Source organism: Microtus pennsylvanicus, chromosome 10 (genome assembly GCF_037038515.1).
Source record: "Microtus pennsylvanicus isolate mMicPen1 chromosome 10, mMicPen1.hap1, whole genome shotgun sequence".
Classification (NCBI taxonomy): Eukaryota; Metazoa; Chordata; class Mammalia; order Rodentia; family Cricetidae; genus Microtus; species Microtus pennsylvanicus.
The window spans coordinates 90,839,916-90,856,678 of NC_134588.1; the positions used below are offsets into that span (position 1 = coordinate 90,839,916).

General features: G+C 46.2%; 1 protein-coding gene and 1 non-coding gene across 3 annotated transcripts; both read left to right on the forward strand.

Annotated features, from left to right (window-relative positions):
• The first annotated feature begins 8,242 nt into the window (after positions 1-8,242).
• On the forward strand, positions 8,243-8,344 carry LOC142859284 (U6 spliceosomal RNA). The gene has a single exon (XR_012912189.1). It is a non-coding gene; the product is annotated as a U6 spliceosomal RNA (small nuclear RNA).
• Positions 8,345-11,664: 3,320 nt separating this feature from the next.
• Positions 11,665-15,722, forward strand: Cfap126 (cilia and flagella associated protein 126). Of its 2 annotated transcripts, none has more exons than XM_075989076.1 (5): positions 11,665-11,713; positions 13,707-13,769; positions 13,964-14,077; positions 14,625-14,801; positions 15,312-15,722. In XM_075989076.1, the coding sequence occupies exons 1-5, from the start codon at positions 11,687-11,689 to the stop codon at positions 15,519-15,521; spliced, it is 591 nt and encodes a 196-aa protein (XP_075845191.1). In that variant the 5' UTR covers positions 11,665-11,686; the 3' UTR covers positions 15,522-15,722. The 2 variants fall into 2 exon arrangements, with proteins under 2 accessions (XP_075845191.1, XP_075845192.1); XM_075989077.1 differs by having other exon boundaries at positions 13,964-14,044.
• Positions 15,723-16,763: the final 1,041 nt, after the last annotated feature.

The window sequence follows — 16,763 nt, forward strand, 5'->3', positions numbered from 1 at the left end:
AAAGAAGGGCAATTTGTATCTGAGTTTTACCTTGAGGTTGTAAAACCTCTTTCGTTATTGCCTAGTGCTTGCTATAAAAGGAGGAGTTCAAAAACTGGCCTTTGCCACACACAGCCTTACAGATCCATCTCTGGCTGTGGTCTCAGCTAGATGATAAGCTTTTTGTGCCCCGTGGAGATTTATTTTTTTACTTTTTAATTTTTTTTCCTGGAAAAAAGTTTGCTTCTGGTTTATTAGACTTCGGTGGTCTGTCCCCATCTTTGTGTGACCCCCTGGACCCAACACAGAGTGAGTCCCAGGACAGCCAGGGCTCCACAGAGAAACTCTATATCTCATCATCATCATCATCATCATAATAATAATGTTGATGAAAGAATAATGCCCATGGCTCGAGAGAGATGCAGTCAATATGAACAGTATAGAGCTGCTGCCGTGTGGCTGCTGGGAACCAAGCCCAGTCCCAAGAAAGAGCAACCAGGCAAACAATGCTCTTAATACAGTTTCCCCCTTTTCTTTTTTAAAAATAGGGTCTTACGCCGGGCAACGGTGGCACACGCCTTTAATCCCAGCACTTGAAAGGTAGAGGCAGGCGGATCTCTGTGAGTTCGAGACCAGCCTGGTCTACAGAGCTAGTTCCAGGACAGGCTCCAAAGCTGCAGAGAAACCCTGTCTCGAAAAAAAAAAATAGGGTCTTACTATGTAGCTCTGGCTGGCCTGAAATTCTCTATGTACACCAGGATGGCCTCAAATTCACAGAAATCTGTTTGCTTCTCCCTTCCTAGTGTTGGGATTAAAGGTGTTTGCTTCTCTACCTGGATGTTTTTACTTTTGCTCCATATATACTTAAAAATTTACTCATCCAAAATTGAAGACGTAGTTCTGGGCAGTTGTGGTATACGCCTTTAATCTCTGTGAATTTGAGGCCAGACCGGTCGACAAAGCAAGTTCCAGAACAGGCTCCAAAACTATGGAGAAACCTTTTCTCAAGAAAGAAAACACAAACAAAACTGAAGGATGATACAGAACACAGGGTTTCACACTGCGGTCGGTACTGGCCTTGAACCCGAGGCAATACTCCTGCATCAGCCACCTGAGTTTTTGTTTTGTACATCCCTTTTTAAAAATTTTTTATTTAATGCAAAGTACGTGATGGCCTACTGTTCTCGTCAGGGCAAAGCATTCCAAAACACAGTGGAAAACCACATCCTGGGGATCAGAAAGAAAGAGCTCACCATCCTGAGTCTGCTCATCACCCCGAGTTCCAAGCGAGGATGGATGAGGATTGAGCTGCAATTGAACCTCGACCAGAAATCATACGCTAACCTAAAACCTGGCCCTGAACTTGACCCACGATGTTAGGCAAAATAACAACCCCCCTATGTATCCATGTATTAAGTCATGAGTATGTTGCCTAATGGTGTACTATGTGTTGGATGTGGTTTAAGTATGTGTCCCCAAATGTTTGTGTGCTAGAAGCTAGAAGCAGTAGAGCCCGTTGTGGCTCTGCTGAGGTGAGAACACAGCCCTGACGGGACCAGAGAGACAGCTCAGTGGTTAAAGCTGCTCTTCCAGACGATCCCAGCACCCGCAGTGAAACTCATCCCACCCCCTCGTCTGGCTTCCCTGAGCACCAGACACCCAGCTTGTGTAGACATATGCATACAGGCAAAACACCTGTACACATAAAAATCAATTAAAAATAAAAGTAGAGCCCAATAAGTAAGTTAACCCATGCATTATAACTGTGTTCCTGCATATATGTGTGTGCCCAAGACACAACACACACAGAGCTGGTAGAAGGTGCCCAGATCATTGGAGCTGCTTTCATCGTGAATGTAGCTCTTGAGGTAGTTATTCTTCTAAAAAGTCTAGCCCATCAATTCCCTCGGCTTCCGGATCTCTCCACCTGTCTCCTTTCTCACCATGTGGTCCTCACCAGAGAACTAACACATGACTGCGCTTGATACTGGACCTTTGACCTCCAAATGTGAGCTAAATAAACGATGCTTTGTACCCCGTATGGTATTTTCTTCTATTAAGAGGCAATGTCATGATACACATAGCATGTAGCACAGACTTTGAGGTGGAAGATTTATTGAGGCTGGCTTATGCCCTTCTAACAGGAAGAAAGCAAGTAAGCGGTTGCAACAACTAGTTACAAAGGAAGCCAACCGAAACCAGAGGGATGTCTTGTGTGGTGGCTTCCCAGACGAGTTTGGGACTGGCCTGGGTTGCAAAGCATTTCTAGAAAGCACGAGACGAAACTGTGGGCCTGAGGCCCCGCAGACCACTTAGCCCATCCCCAACTTCCGGTTCTTGGGGCGGGGGGGGGGGTGAGGGGGCGGTCTGACAGTCCTGCCTCATCCCCTGGGCGCCCCGCCTCCCTGCCCGGTCCCACGGTCCCTTTAGAGTTTTCTGGGTAGTCCAGCGTGAGTCACGGAATGGGGGGGGGGCGATTGGAGGGGACTGAGCTCATTTCTGGACAGGGGGACCGGATGTGACTCTCGGGGGCAAGTCCATCCTCTCTGTGGCCGGAGCTGTGGTCAGAAGAACCCCAAGACCTCGCAAGGGAAAAGGGTATTTTCGTTTCAACTGAGTTCCCGGCACTCCTGTCTAATTTCCCCTCCCCCGCTGCCCCACCCCAGACAGGGTTTCATCTTTGTAGACGTGAAGACCAGGCTGGCCTCGAACTCAAAAATATATCTGAGTGTTGTGATTGCAATGGTGCACCCCATTCCCACCCCCTGCCTGGCCCAACAGTCCAACAGTTAATTTAGGAATATTATCTCTCATTAAGTAACTTTTTTAAGTTTTTTGTTGTTGTTTTGTTTCTGTCTTTTAGAAAGGGTTTCTTTGTGCTCTACAGACCAGACTGGCCTCAGACTCAGAGATCTGCCTGTTTCTGCCTCCCGAGTGCTGGAATTAAACGCGTGCAGGATCACGCCTGAACTTTTAGAATCTTTAATTCACCAATGTCAACTTTGAAATCATAAGCGGGTCAAATGACTCTGATCACGCCTCTAGAACAATACTGTTTACGTGTTTCCTAAGCAACCATTTGAGATACAACTTTAGGTCTATGTTAACAGCTTATGTTAAGATACTTATTTGTGACTCTGCCTGGAGGAGCCCATACGAACACTTAGGTGTCTTATTCCCTGTCTCTCTTTTCATCTTCACATTAAAATGAAGAGATGGCAAGTACTGATGCTTATCCTCCTGCCTCCACCTCCTGAGTGCTGGTATTGACTGCAGGTATAAACACCACCTTGTTTAATGCAGACATTGAAAGATGGAGAGGAGCTAGGAAAAAGACAGCACACACCTTACAAACCTGATTGTGGGTAAGGCTTCTCAAAAAAGAAAGACCAGACATTCAATTGTAGTCACTAGTAACTTCCAGTCGTCACCTTGTATCTTGGCTATTTCTGTGTATTCACTTGAGCAATGGAGTCTGCATCTCCTTGCGAGACACTGACTAAGAAGGAAATGACCCTGGTTTCGTTTGACAAAGTGACACATCTTCCTCTTCGTTCTCTTGGAATGCACTTAGAATCTACCATCCTGGACATGAGAAGTAAAATGCCCTGATGGTAAAATAGTTCAATAAAATTAATTTTAAAAACAAGATATCGTCTGAGAAGTCACATGTTCGTGATCCTGCTTACAACCTCAGCTGGGAAGCAGCCAACACCTTGCTTTTCCCTGTCACAAAGTGGAGGGCGGGGCAGCCAATTCAGCCAATTCACAGACAAAGAGTCTGGAAGGACCCTGTGAGACACGCGTGCTGGGGTCTGAAATGGGGGAAAGGGTGAGCTGCATATGTGACAACATGCCGTTGTAATGTACATTATAACCAGCATAATTTACAGTCACATGGATGGGCAGTTCCAGACGATTCCAGTCCCTGAGCTATCATCAACCTCGAGCCCCCAAGTCTTCCCAGCTCAAGGGTCAGTGATCTGGACTTGGGGGCAGAGACAACCCATCCCTACTGTTGCCCCCTCCCACCCTTTTGGTTTTTTTAACAGAGGGTTGTTTTGTTTTGTTTGCTTGCTTTTTGTTTTTCGAGACAGGGTTTCTCTGTGTAACAGTCCTGGCTGTCCTGGAACTCGCTATGTAGACCAGGCTGGCCTCGACCTCACTGAAATCCACTTGCCTCTGCCTCCCAAGTACTAGAATTAAAGGCGTGCGCCACCACTGCCCAGTTTTTTGTCATTGTTTCCCCCAGAGTTTTGCTACACACCCCAAGCCTACTTGGGGTGTTTCGACTTCTACCTTCTGCTTTCAGGGTTCTTTAAATGTCCTCTATTTATTTATTTATTCAGGTTTTTTTGAGACAGGGTCTCTCTGTATAGTCCTGGTTGTCTTGGAACTATGAGGACCAGGCTGGCTTGGTATCTATTTTTTTTAATTAATTAATTTATTTATTAAAGATTTCTGTCTCTTCCCTGCCACCACCTCCCATATCCCTCCTCCTCCCCCAATCTACTCCCCCTCTCTCATCAGCCCAAAGAGCAGACCTGGTTCCCTGTCCTATGGGGAGTCTAAAGACCTCCCACCTCCTTCCAGGTCTAGTAAGGTGAACATCCAAACAGCCTAGGCTCTAGCCATAAATAAAGGACATTGAGCCTATAATTCGTGATCCTAGAGAAGCTAAATAAGAAGGTGAACCCAAAGAAAAACATAGACATCCTTCTGGATATTAACCTTCATCAGGCGATGAAAGGAGATAGAGACAGAGTCCCACATTGGAGCACCGGACTACAACCCCAAGGTCCAAATCAGGAGCAGAAGGAGAGAGAGCACGAGCAAGGAAATCAGGGCCATGAGGGGTGCACCCACACACTGAGATAATGGGGATGTTCTTTCGGGAAATCACCAAGGCCAGCTGGACTGGGTCTGAAAAAGCATGGGATAAAACCGGACTCACTGAACATAGCGGACAATGAGGACTGCTGAGAAGTCAAGAACAATGGCACTGGGTTTTAATCCTACAGCACATACTGGTATCTATTTTTTTTTAAGTTATGAGCTCCCTTCTGGCAAAGTCCTGGAATAGTACCAGACACAATGTGGCTTGTATATTAGTTAATTTTCTCAGCACTGTGAGAAAATACTGGACAGAAGCAGCTTATGGAAATAGTCCTGGGGTGGAGGCTCCCCATGACACTATACTTGGGACAGGCTCTGGAATGGAAGCTACCCTCATGATACCATAGCTGGGACAGCCCTGGGGTGGAGGCTCCCCATGACACTATACTTGGGACAAGCTCTGGAATGGAAGCTACCCTCATGATACCATAGCTGGGACAGCCCTGGGATGGAGGCTCCCCCAGGATACTCTACTTGGCTCTGGGAAATCAGTCATCTTCTCCTAGATATCAGTGTTTCGCCCTAGAGCAGTGCTTTGAGTAACAGTGTCACCAGCCAATGTATTAATCACATCTTTCTAAGCAAAGATAATAGGAATTTTTACTTATTTGAAGCCAAGAGTCTTTCCTCATTCTGAGTTGAGTAATTTAGATTTTGGCTCTCAGGGGTTTTTGTTTTGTTTTGGTTTGGTTTTTTTGTTTTTGTTTTTTTGGCAGGGGAAAGGAGTTGAGACAGGGTTTCTCTATAGCTTTGGAGCCTGTCCTGAAACTTGCTCACTTGCTCTATAGACCAGGCTGACCTCGAACTCACAGAGATCCGCCTGCCCCTACCACCTAAGTGCTGGGATTAGAGGCATGCGCCACCACCGCCTGGTTTAGCATTTATGTGCTTATCACCCGACTTCCTGGAATTTAATTTTGCCCTTGACTCTCTGCTGCTCTGTTTCTCGGGGTGTTCCCACCATGTCTTCCTGTTCCTGACACTAGTACTCACATAATTTGAGGGCTGTGGTGAGCAGGGAGAGGTGGCATGCCTGCAATCCTAGCACAGGGAGGTTAAGGTGGCCATGGTTGTGTCCAGACCCTTCAAAATGTGTTATGGTACAATGTATCACAACTCAGGGATATATAACTTGGATCATAGCCAACTCTTCTTTCAAAAAAAAATTCTTTTGTGAGCTAGACATGGCAGTACAGGCCTTTATCTTAGCACTTGGGAGGCAGAGCTGGGCAGATCTCTGAATTTGAGACCAGCCTGGTCTACAATACTAGTTCCAGGACAGCCTGGGCTACACAAGAAACCCTGTCTCGGGGGAAATATTTTTTTGTTGTTGTGAAAAGGATTCCAGGTATTGTAACACATACCTGTAACCCCCGAACTCAGGAAGCTGAGGCAGGAGGGACTGCTCTGAGTTCGGGGCTCTCTCAAAGAAGGAGGAAGAAGAAAAAGAGAATTGGCTTTTTTTTTTGTTTCAACAAATTATTTTATTGCATATTATTATTATATTTTTTTTTTTGGATTTTGCGAAACAGGGTTTCTCTGTAGTTTTTGGTTCCTGTCCTGGAACTAGCTCTTGTAGACCAAGCTGGCCTCAAACTCACAGAGATCCGCCTGCCTCTGCCTCCCGAGTGCTGGGATTAAAGGCGTGCGCCACCACCGCCCGGCCCAACAAATTATTTTTAAAAGTTATTCTTTTTATAATTTATTTATTTGCATTTTATGTACAATGGTGTTTTGCCTGCATGTATGTCTGTGTGAAGGTGTCGGATGCCCTGGAACAGGAGTTACAGACAGTTGTGAGCTGAGCCCATGTGGGTGCTGGGAATTGAACCCTGGTCCTCTGGAAAAGCAGCCAGTGCCCTTCACGGTTGAGCAATCTCTTCAACCCTTAAAAATTATTCTTATGGCTGGAGATGCAGTTCAGTTGGTGTAATGACCTAGTGCTTGGAAGGTGGAGGTCGGAGGAGTGGGATTTCAGCGTCACCCTTGGCTATCCAGTGAGTTCAAGGGCAGCCTGCCGCACACCAGGCCCTACCACACCTTTACAGGAGACAGTTCTCTTTCCACCACAAGGGTCCCAGGATCAAACCCAGGCTGTTGGGCTTGGTGGTAAGCACCTTTACTCACGTGGCCATCTCACTGGCCCAGGAAAAGCAATTTCCAAAAGAAGCTAAAACAGGATGGAGGATGTATCTCAGTGATCGGGTGCTGCCTAGCATGTGCCAAACCTGGGTTCAATCCCTGGTACTCACAAAATCAATAAAAACAATAATACAGAAAATAATAATAAAAATAATTCCAAGTGCTGGGATTAGCGATGTGCGCCACCACAACCAGCAGTTTCTGTAATTTTTAAAAAATGGTAGAAATAGTTTCTGAAGATAAAGACGAGGAAGGGACTTCCAAGAACGGAGGTGAGCCTGAGAGCTCAGCAGGCCCAAGCTCAAAGCCAGGGTGTGTGATTCTTAGATGTTAACTCACCTCTTCACACTAGATGCACGGACCAGTTTTATTCAGCTGATTTTCTATTTTTGAAAATCCATTTACTGTAGATTTTTTTTCGATTTAAAAAAAATTTTTCTTCCTCCAACTGAGTGTGTCACACTTGTGACCCAATCCCATTGCTCAGGAGGTGGAGGCAGGAGGACCTGGAATTTAAGGCCAGGCTCTGCTACTCTGGAAGTTCAAGGTTAGTCTGAGCTACGTAGTACCGTCTGCGATACACACTCTTTCTGTTTTGCCTCTTCATTAATTCTAATGTAGTTTCTGCCATCTCCTCTATTTCCTTGAGTAGTTCGGCTAAAAAAAAACTACCAGTTTTGTTTTTGTTATTGTATACACACACACACAAACACGAGAGAGAGAGAGAGAGAGAGAGAGAGAGAGAGAGAGAGAGAGAGAGAGAGAGAGAGAGAGAGAGAGAGAGAGAGAGAGAGAGAGAGAGAGAGAGATTATAATAGCAATGTCCAGTAGGGGGCGCCGTAGTCTCAGAGAAGAAAACTAATATGGCTGTTGAACTTGGAGGTGTTTTGTGACTGAAGCTTTTACATTTGTAGCCATGTATCATTTCTGACCTTATTGTGTACAAAACTATTTCCGTTTTTATGGGGAAATCTACAAAACCCAGGTCTCCCCTCCAGCACCTTTTTACCATCTGGACCAGGAAGGTAGGATAGGGGGCTCCTTGGAGCTACTTGGGAGAAATCTTGGAGGGTTGACAACATACTAGAGATAATGGTTCAAGTGGTCCAAACCGTGTGGTAGGGGAAATAGCTGCCTAAATCTTTAACAATAACTGCTTATTCATCATTTTTGGGTTCATATTTTTGCCAAGGGGAGGAAATACATTAAAAGTTCAAGCTGTATGCTCCTGTCACAGGGGTGAGCCATAGCACAGAACAATACAGAGAAGATCAGCATGGCCCCTGTGCAAGACTGCCATACAAAACATGAAGCATTCCATATTTTGAAAATAAACTTTTTTTTTAAGACAGGGTTTCTCTGTGTAACATCTCTGGCTGTCCTGGAACTCACTCTGTAGACTAGGCTGGCCTCGAATTTACAGAGATCCACCTGCCTCTGCCTCCCAAATGCTGGATTAAAGGTATGCGCCACTACTGCCTGGCAAAGTTCATGTTTCAAGCTGAGTGTGCACATGCATGCACAGCTCTAGTGCTTGGAAGGTCGAGGCAGGGGGATTAGAAGTTGAAGGTCATCTCCAGCCCATAGCTACACAAGAAATTGAGCCAGCTTAGACTAGAGATCCTGTTTTCCGTGGGAAGTCCAAGTCTCCTACTTTGGGCTACTGTGAACTAGATAAACCACAGTGGTAGTGCTGTGTTATTTGGAGCGCTAATCACTCTAGCAAGCCCAGGTTCCATCCACAGACCTGCCAGAGGACGTTCATAGGTCTGTGAAGAGCAGTTTTCCAAAGCTGACTCTTTGATTCTACAACCTTGTTTCCTAGTGTACACTACAGAGCACGCTCACATGCAAAGTGACTCGTGAACAGTGGCATTGCTGCCTTGTCTCTGTGAGATCATGGGAGAAGCCTCAGTGTTGAGTATGCAAAGTTGATGCATGCATCATGAGTGTGGTCCACACACAGTTATGAAGAGATCCACCTGCCTCTGCCTCCTGTGCTGGGATGAAAGGTGTGCACCGGACCCAGCCCATCCCTCTGGGTATTCTTAAGCCAATAACAATGTTAAAATTATTGAAGCCTCCTTGTATCAAATGTCTACCATAGCATGTTATGCATAGTTAAACTAAGACGTAGGACTGCCTTCACTTTCCAGTCAAGGTCACGGAGGCCTGGGCAGATGAACTTCCTCCCTAAGAAAGGCCTCAGATTCCAAGCACATCTAGAATTTCACCCAGATAGTTTGGCTCCAGGATGAACACTAGTGGCTGTCCTCACTTAGCTCCACGTTTACACACTGTCCACAGCACCAAGGAAAACCGTCTTCGTAGCAGGTAACAAAGACGGAAGCTCCCAGAGGAACCATGGGGGCAGAGCTGTCAAAATGGATGTTCTAGAGCAGAGACAGTCCTTCGTCCTAAACTAACTTCTTTCTCTTCCATCACTCTAGAGCGCCATGAGAATCCCAGGGTGCTTTCCTATGTCACACTACCCAGCTGTGAGAGCCTAACAAGGGCTGTTTTTACCCCATTATCTAGAAGGGTCACAAGTGTCCTTATGCGGGGTGTGTTGGATGGGATAAAGATTTTAGGGGAAGAAAGAACTAGCAATTATCTCCCCCTGAATTTTGGAGGCAGAGTCTCAAGTAAGCCAAGCTAGCCCCAAACTTGTAGCAATCCTCCTGCTTCAGCATTTCAAGTGCTGAGATTATAGGTGTCAGGTACCACAAGCAGCTTGCTTTCTTTTAAAAAAAAAGATTTTATTTTTAATCATATGTATGGGTGGGGGTGGCTGTGTCTGAAGAGGGGGTCAGATTCCATGTAGCTTATAAGTTATGAGCCGTGGGTGCTGGGAACCTGAACTTGGGTCCACTGCAAGGGCAGCAAACATTAATCACTGAGCCATCCTCCAGCTCCCTTGCTCCCTCCACACTTCCTTTTTTTTAAACCAGATTTATTAATTATGTAATGGTTTCACTGTGACATTTTCATACATGTCCATATTCTGATCTTATCCTCTTATCCCTCCCAATAAACCTCCCTCTGCTCCCCCAACAAGTCCCCCTGCCACGTTATAGGGATCTTTGTTGTTTGTTTGTTGAGATAAGGTCTCATTATGTGGCCCTGGCTGGCCTGGAACTCACTATGTAGACTTGGCTGACTTCAAATTCACAGAGACACATCTGCCTCTGCCTCCTAAGTGCTGGGATGAAAGGCACCACCATGCCCTGGTGTGCGTGTGAGTGTGTATGTCCTACTGAGCTCAGGGTTGCTTGCCTGAGTGGGAGGTAACCCACCAGTGGCTGGCTACAACACTAAAGAAAAAGGTCTTGCCCTTCTCCAGCAACCATTAACTGCCAATGACTCCATGTAAAGGGTGGAGCCTTGAGAGCCCCTCCCCCAGCAACTGTTAACTGCCTATATAGCCCTGAGAGCTGTGGGCCTTGTGAGTCCTTCATATATTTATATTGGTTTTTCGAGACAGGGTTTCTCTGGAGCTTTGGAGCTTTGGAGCGTGTCCTGGAACTAGCTCTTGTAGACCAGACTGGCCTCGAATCCATAGATTCACCTGCCTCTGCCTCCAGAGTGCTGGGATTAAAGGCATGCACCATCACCACCCGGCCTCTCCCATATAGTAGGCTACATAGCTCGGGCTGATCTTGAACTTGAGATCCACCTGCCTCTGCTTCCTGAATACTGGGATCACAGGCATGCCCTGCCATATCTGGCTCTGAAGTACCTATTTCTTTGGACTTGTTTCTTTTCTTCTTTTTTAAAAAACTTGAGGCTATATAACTGACAAGTGCTCTTTAGTTCTAAGACCCCAGTAGATGAGTCAATCCGTTTAACAGAAATTTGGGTGAGTCTCAGAGGGTTTCTCAGTTTTACATCTAGCAGGTTTGGGCACCATCACTTGATCCTCCCAAACCTGGTACTTTAATCTTCTTACACTGTCATCACCCCCGCTCAGTTTCCTGCCCTAGGTCCCAATTTGCCATATCCTAACCGACACCATGAACCTATGTTCTTAGGTTCTGTGACTGTGGACTGATGGAGGAGACAGGAGTCGTTTAAGGACCAAGACGAGACGTACATTTCCTTCTGGGAGCAAACAAGTTGGTGGCTTCCTATTTGTTATTCTGTAACAAATAGTGTCTTGGCTGTGTTCAGTTCCCACTGTGCATTTACAACGTCTGGATAGTTCATTCCTTTTATCCTGCACTGTACAAAGTAGGCCATCTCCACAGTATGTAATGATAGCTGTTTATCGAAGGGACGCCAGGGGCTTACGCCATATAATACCATGTTAAATAAGGACCCATCCTGTTCCTAATTCTACGGTTAGTTCATTATACCGCTCTGTCGCACAGACTCAGCTCTTAGTGTCCCAGTTTGTTTAAATAGTTGAAGATGTCATTCAGAGACAACCTGGAAATTCTGAAGCAGGGTTAACATATTGGGGAAAGAAGCAGCTGCTTCTCTGCCCACTTTTGTTTTTCATGTTTATTTGGTCCTCCACACTCTAAAAGGAAAAGAAACCTAGGTTTCAGAGAAAAAGGAAGGGGGCAGTGTGAGCCCCAGAAGATAGCCAACCCCTGCTGATTGGGAGGTCCTTCCAGAAGGCTGCCCTCTGCAGTTGCCAGGCAACAAGTGTAAACAGGACAGGATCATGGCCACTAACTACAGTGCCAACCAGGTAAGTTCTCATTCTACCCCCTGACATTTGATTTCACCTTCCAGATCCTACCTTTGGGCCTACCCCTCCAGCACATTCTGCTCCCCACACAGACGCTGAGGAGACTGAGGGTTTCACCTCACAGTTGGGAGGGTCCAGGAACCAGCCAAAAGGGCCTGAGTTAAGCTTGTAGAGTGTAAACCAGAAGGCAGGGATTCTATTTTTACAGGCCAGAGTAAACGCTTTAGGCTTTGTAAGTCAAATAACAAAGTCACAGCTATTTACATGACAGTTTTCCCTAATTTGTTTTGGAAAAATTCAAGACGTAGTAACTAAAGCGAGTGTAGATGTGCTCCCGGTGATCCTAGGGCTTTGGAGGCAAAGCAGGCTGGTCAGGTGTTCAGGGTATCCTTGGCTACAAACCGAATCCAAGGCTAGCCTGAGCTCCATGAAACCCCCCTCGAACACACACACACATACACACACACACACACACACACACAAATCCCGCCATGATGGTATGTACCTGTAATCCCAGTATTTAGGACAAGGTGGCAAAATAATCACTGAAAGTTTGAGGCTAGCCTGGCCGACATAGCAAGTTCCAGGCCAGCCAGAGTGTGGTAGTGGGACCCTGTCGGAAGACCCTGTTGGAAGACCCTGTCTACACATTTTGGAATTCTTTTGGAAATAACATTTTGTTCAGTTGGAATTCAAATTTTAGTGGATTTTCTTCTTCTTCTTTTATGTGTGTGTGGGGGGAGGTAAGGTATTGCTCCTCTGTAGCCCACCTAGACTAGCCCACAAACTCCAAATCTTCCTACTTCACTCTGGGAAGTAATGAGATTATAGGTGTGTGTAGCATTATGGCCAACTACCTTTTGTTAAAGCAACACAAATGTTTGTAAGATCCATTATTTCCTCACTGTTGTTATTTTTCAAGACAGGGTTTCTCTGTGTAACAGGCTGGCTTTGAACCCATAGAGATCTGTCTGCCTCTGCCTCCCAAATGCTGGGATTAAAGGTGAGAGCCACCACCTCCAGGCTGTAAAAAAACATTTTTTGCCAGGGAGACAGGGGCCTTAAATGGTGGATGGATGGACGGACGAAAGGACAGACAGACAGATTTAGTAGGTATGACATTCACTGCTCTATGGTCATTCAAAAGCAGGAAGCAATAGGGATTTGGTTACTTACCCTTGGTCTAGTCCAGCATTGCCTGACAAAGTAAATCACAAACATAATTTTAAAGGCTTTAGCAGCTATGTGAAAATTAAAAATTAAATTTAATAATGCTCAAGTGGAACCCAATAAAACCAAAATATTTTAATATTGATATTTTTAAAATTATTTAAAAAATTCTACACCCCCTCCACACACACACCTCTCTTATACTAGCTCGTTAAAATCCATTTTTCCCGACTAGTGCAGAGGATCAAATCCTGGGCTCTGTCCGTGCTAGACAAGTACCCTACCACTGAGCTACACCCCAGCCTTCCAGTGTTTCATACTTAGCCAGTTTACTTGTTCCTTTTCACATGTTTAACATGCAGCTGGTTGCTATGTGCTGGGCAGCACACATCTTGAGCACAGATTGTAATCTTGCACTTGATTAGTAGGCACCAGATCCTGGGTTCAAGTCACAGCTGGCGAAACAGAAACAATTTCTTCTGTCTTTAATGTCTTCTCTTTTTGTATGTGCTTTCTTCTTTCTGTTGTGTTTTCGGGGCACCGTTGGGGCATCTTCACACACGTGTCGACTGTGTATGAAGTATACTGTTGTTCTAAGTCCCTCCCTCGTCTCCCCCTCCAGCTGGGTCCTTTTCTTCCCAGATGTAGTGCCCACTTCTGCCTTCTTTTTAACCCATCACTTAGTCTCCCCCCTCCCTATATACCCCTTGTGACAGTGAGTTAGAGTTCACATAGTTGTTGAAGCCTTTGGTGTTCAGGTACCGAGAACTGTATCACGATTTCCTAAGCGTGAAGCCTTTGAGTCTCCTCTTTCTCTCCACAGTATGAAAAAGCTTTCTTGCCCAAGTACTTGCAGAACTGGTCTCCAGCCAAGCCAACAAAAGAGGTACTCCGAGCTCAGTGCCCTCCAAGGCCAGTTGATGGTGACTGGCCTCCTGTTCTTCCTGTCACCCACCTAACTTCTTTAGCCTTCTAATGGTCCACCTTCTCCTCTCCCATGCCTCTATTGCGAGCCCGCAGACACTTCGTTTTCTCCTCCCTCTTTCACTTCAAGTACTTCTCTTTCCACCTCCACCACAGAGAGCCTCTACCCATGAAGGTTACACTCAGATTATTGCCAACGATCGAGGTCATCTCTTGCCTTCAGTGCCCCGTTCCAAGGTGAGATTCCCCACGCCCATTCCTATCAAAAAGGTAAGAGTTAGCCAGGTGAGTGGTGCACACCTTTAATCCCAGCACTCAGGAAGCAGAGGCAGGAGGATCTCTGTGAGTTTGAGGTCAGCTTGGTCCACATAGTGTATGCCAGGCCAGTCAGGACTATATAGATGTTGTCTCAAAACAAAACAAAAAGGGCTGATGCATAAAAATGGGGCTACAACCACCATATGGAAAATTAGAGTCCAGTCTGTGAGTGCCCCAACCTGCTAACCAATTTATCCACAAGACAGAGCTGTGCTGAGCACATGGAAGTCCTGAAGATGATGAATATATAAACAGTGTTTTCAATATTTAAGTACAGGATTCCTTTATCACGCTTAGCCAAAGAATGCAAAATTTGTGTTGTAAGGAAAGGGGAAGAAAACCCGCATCATAGCTGAAGAGAGGAAGAGTGAGGAGACGATCCCTTCAGATGTTTCGTTATTAAGATGCAGAAGGGGCAGAAGGAACGTGAGGCCAGCCAGCCCTGGCAAGCAGACACAGCAGCCATGAGGACCTGTTGCGCACTCCCTTTTTCTTTTAGGCAAGTCCTTGGGGTTCCTTCATGGGCACCTGGCAAATGCCCCTGAAGGTGCCACCTGCTCGGGTGACCTTGACCTCCCGCACAACTGCTGCTGCTGCCTCCCTCACCCAATGGATCCAGAAGAATCCTGATCTACTCAAGGCCTCTAATGGACTGTGCCCTGAAATCTTAGGCAAGGTATCCAGTCTTCCCATCTAACCCAAACCCCTACAGTCGCCACTTCTTCTCAACCTCAAAGCTGTTATTCCAATCCAGCAAGGGGAGGGACCTCTAACCAGTTCTGTCTTGTGTTGCCTAATCTTTAATCACTAAGGTCTTAAGGAACAAAACAAAGCCATCTTGTTGCCCAGCCTTAACCCCAGTATAAAACAGTCTCAAGGGGAGGTTAAATATAACTATTCTTTTTTTTTTTTTTTTGGTTTTTCGAGACAGGGTTTCTCTGTGGTTTTGGAGCCTGTCCTGGAACTAGCTCTTGTAGACCAGGCTGGTCTCAAACTCACAGAGATCCGCCTGCCTCTGCCTCCCGAGTGCTGGGATTAAAGGCGTGCGCCACCACCGCCCGGCAAATATAACTATTCTTGACCTGCCCATGGTGTAGGAAGAAAGGGAGTTGAATTCTGAGGCTGACTGGGGATTATCTTGGCCTAACCAGAAATATGATCATCTTTCCCACTCTAACCCTGACAGCCCCATGACCATGACAGTCAGAAGAAACAGAAGAAATCTGTCACAAAGACTGTACAGCAAGCAGCAAACCCGACCATAATTCCCAGTTCCCCAACTGTCGATGGTGACAACTCAGATGAAATTCAAAGCTCACACCCCTCTGCAGGCCACACACCAGGGCCCCAAACTCCAATTAACTCTCCCAAGTCCCCACCTGCAAGCCCGTGTTAAGACTCTCAAGCAAGTAGGTCCTTGTCTAGCTGAGACCCAGACTTGCAAAGCTCTAACTCTGCAGGGGAGGAGTCTCAGGAGACATTTTAGGGACTGACTGGAATTCGGAAGACCCTGTATTCAGAAACGTGAAACAGAGAAATGGTGGGGAGGGAGGAAAGGCAAATTTGGGCAAATAAACATTGTTAAGTCTTTTACTGACCTGGGTTTTCTCCTTGTTCTATGGCTGTCTTTTGTAACCCATAATTTGAGAGAAGGCAGGGAAAGAGTAGGGGAAAGAACACCAAGACTTCTTTACTTTGGTTTTTCGAGACAGTGTTTCTTTGTGTAGACCAGGCTGGCCTGGAACTCACTCTGTGGAGCAGGTTAGCCTCAAACTCACAGATCCGCCTGCCTCTGCCTTCCAAGTGCTGAGATTAAAGGCGAGCAAGCAGGTCTTGATAAAGAATATCATTTACACTTCAACAAAGACCAATAGGAAACTGGTCTGCATGACGTGAGGGCAAACCCTCAGAGCACCGAACTATGTAAACCAGCATCTTCAAAATCACAGATAGGGCACGTGACCCTTTCTAGGATTGTTTACCCACTAACTTAATGAATATAAGTGCGCCTCAAGCTTGTGGAGGTCGGAAAACAACTTGTGGGACTGTGGGAGTTGGTTCTCACCTTCTGCCATGTGGACCCTGGGGATCGAACTCAGGTCGTCGGGCTTGGTGGCTGGAGCATATACCCACTGAGCTATCTCAGACAGACCAGCTCATAAGTAGAAAAAGGAAAAAGCTGGGGTGTTCCACTGCTCTTTCAGTCCCTGGATGGTTGAGAAGTGGTCAAGAGTCATGAAGTCCACATGCATTGCAGCCTCCAATCTGTTTACCGCTGCCCTGCTGGGCACCTTTCTGGCACTGGCTGTTAAATTTAATGCCCTTGCCAAGTCTAAAGCCAAAGGTATTTTCTCATGAACACTGACCCTACTCAAAGGACAACTTAGAAGACAGCTGTTTCAAGCTGGAGGAACTCTATACGATCTCCCAGGATAGTCAGATGTGATGGCATATTCTGTAATTCCAGCTACTTGGGGTGCTGAAGCAGGTTCAAGGTCCGCCTGGGCTTAGGTAACTTGGTATGGTCTGTCTCAAAAACAAACAAAAGACAATGGGACTGGGGCTACGGCTATGCTTGGCAAGCATGAACGGGACCCTAGGTTCAATCCTTAGCTACACAAGACTTCCCAGGGCCTGT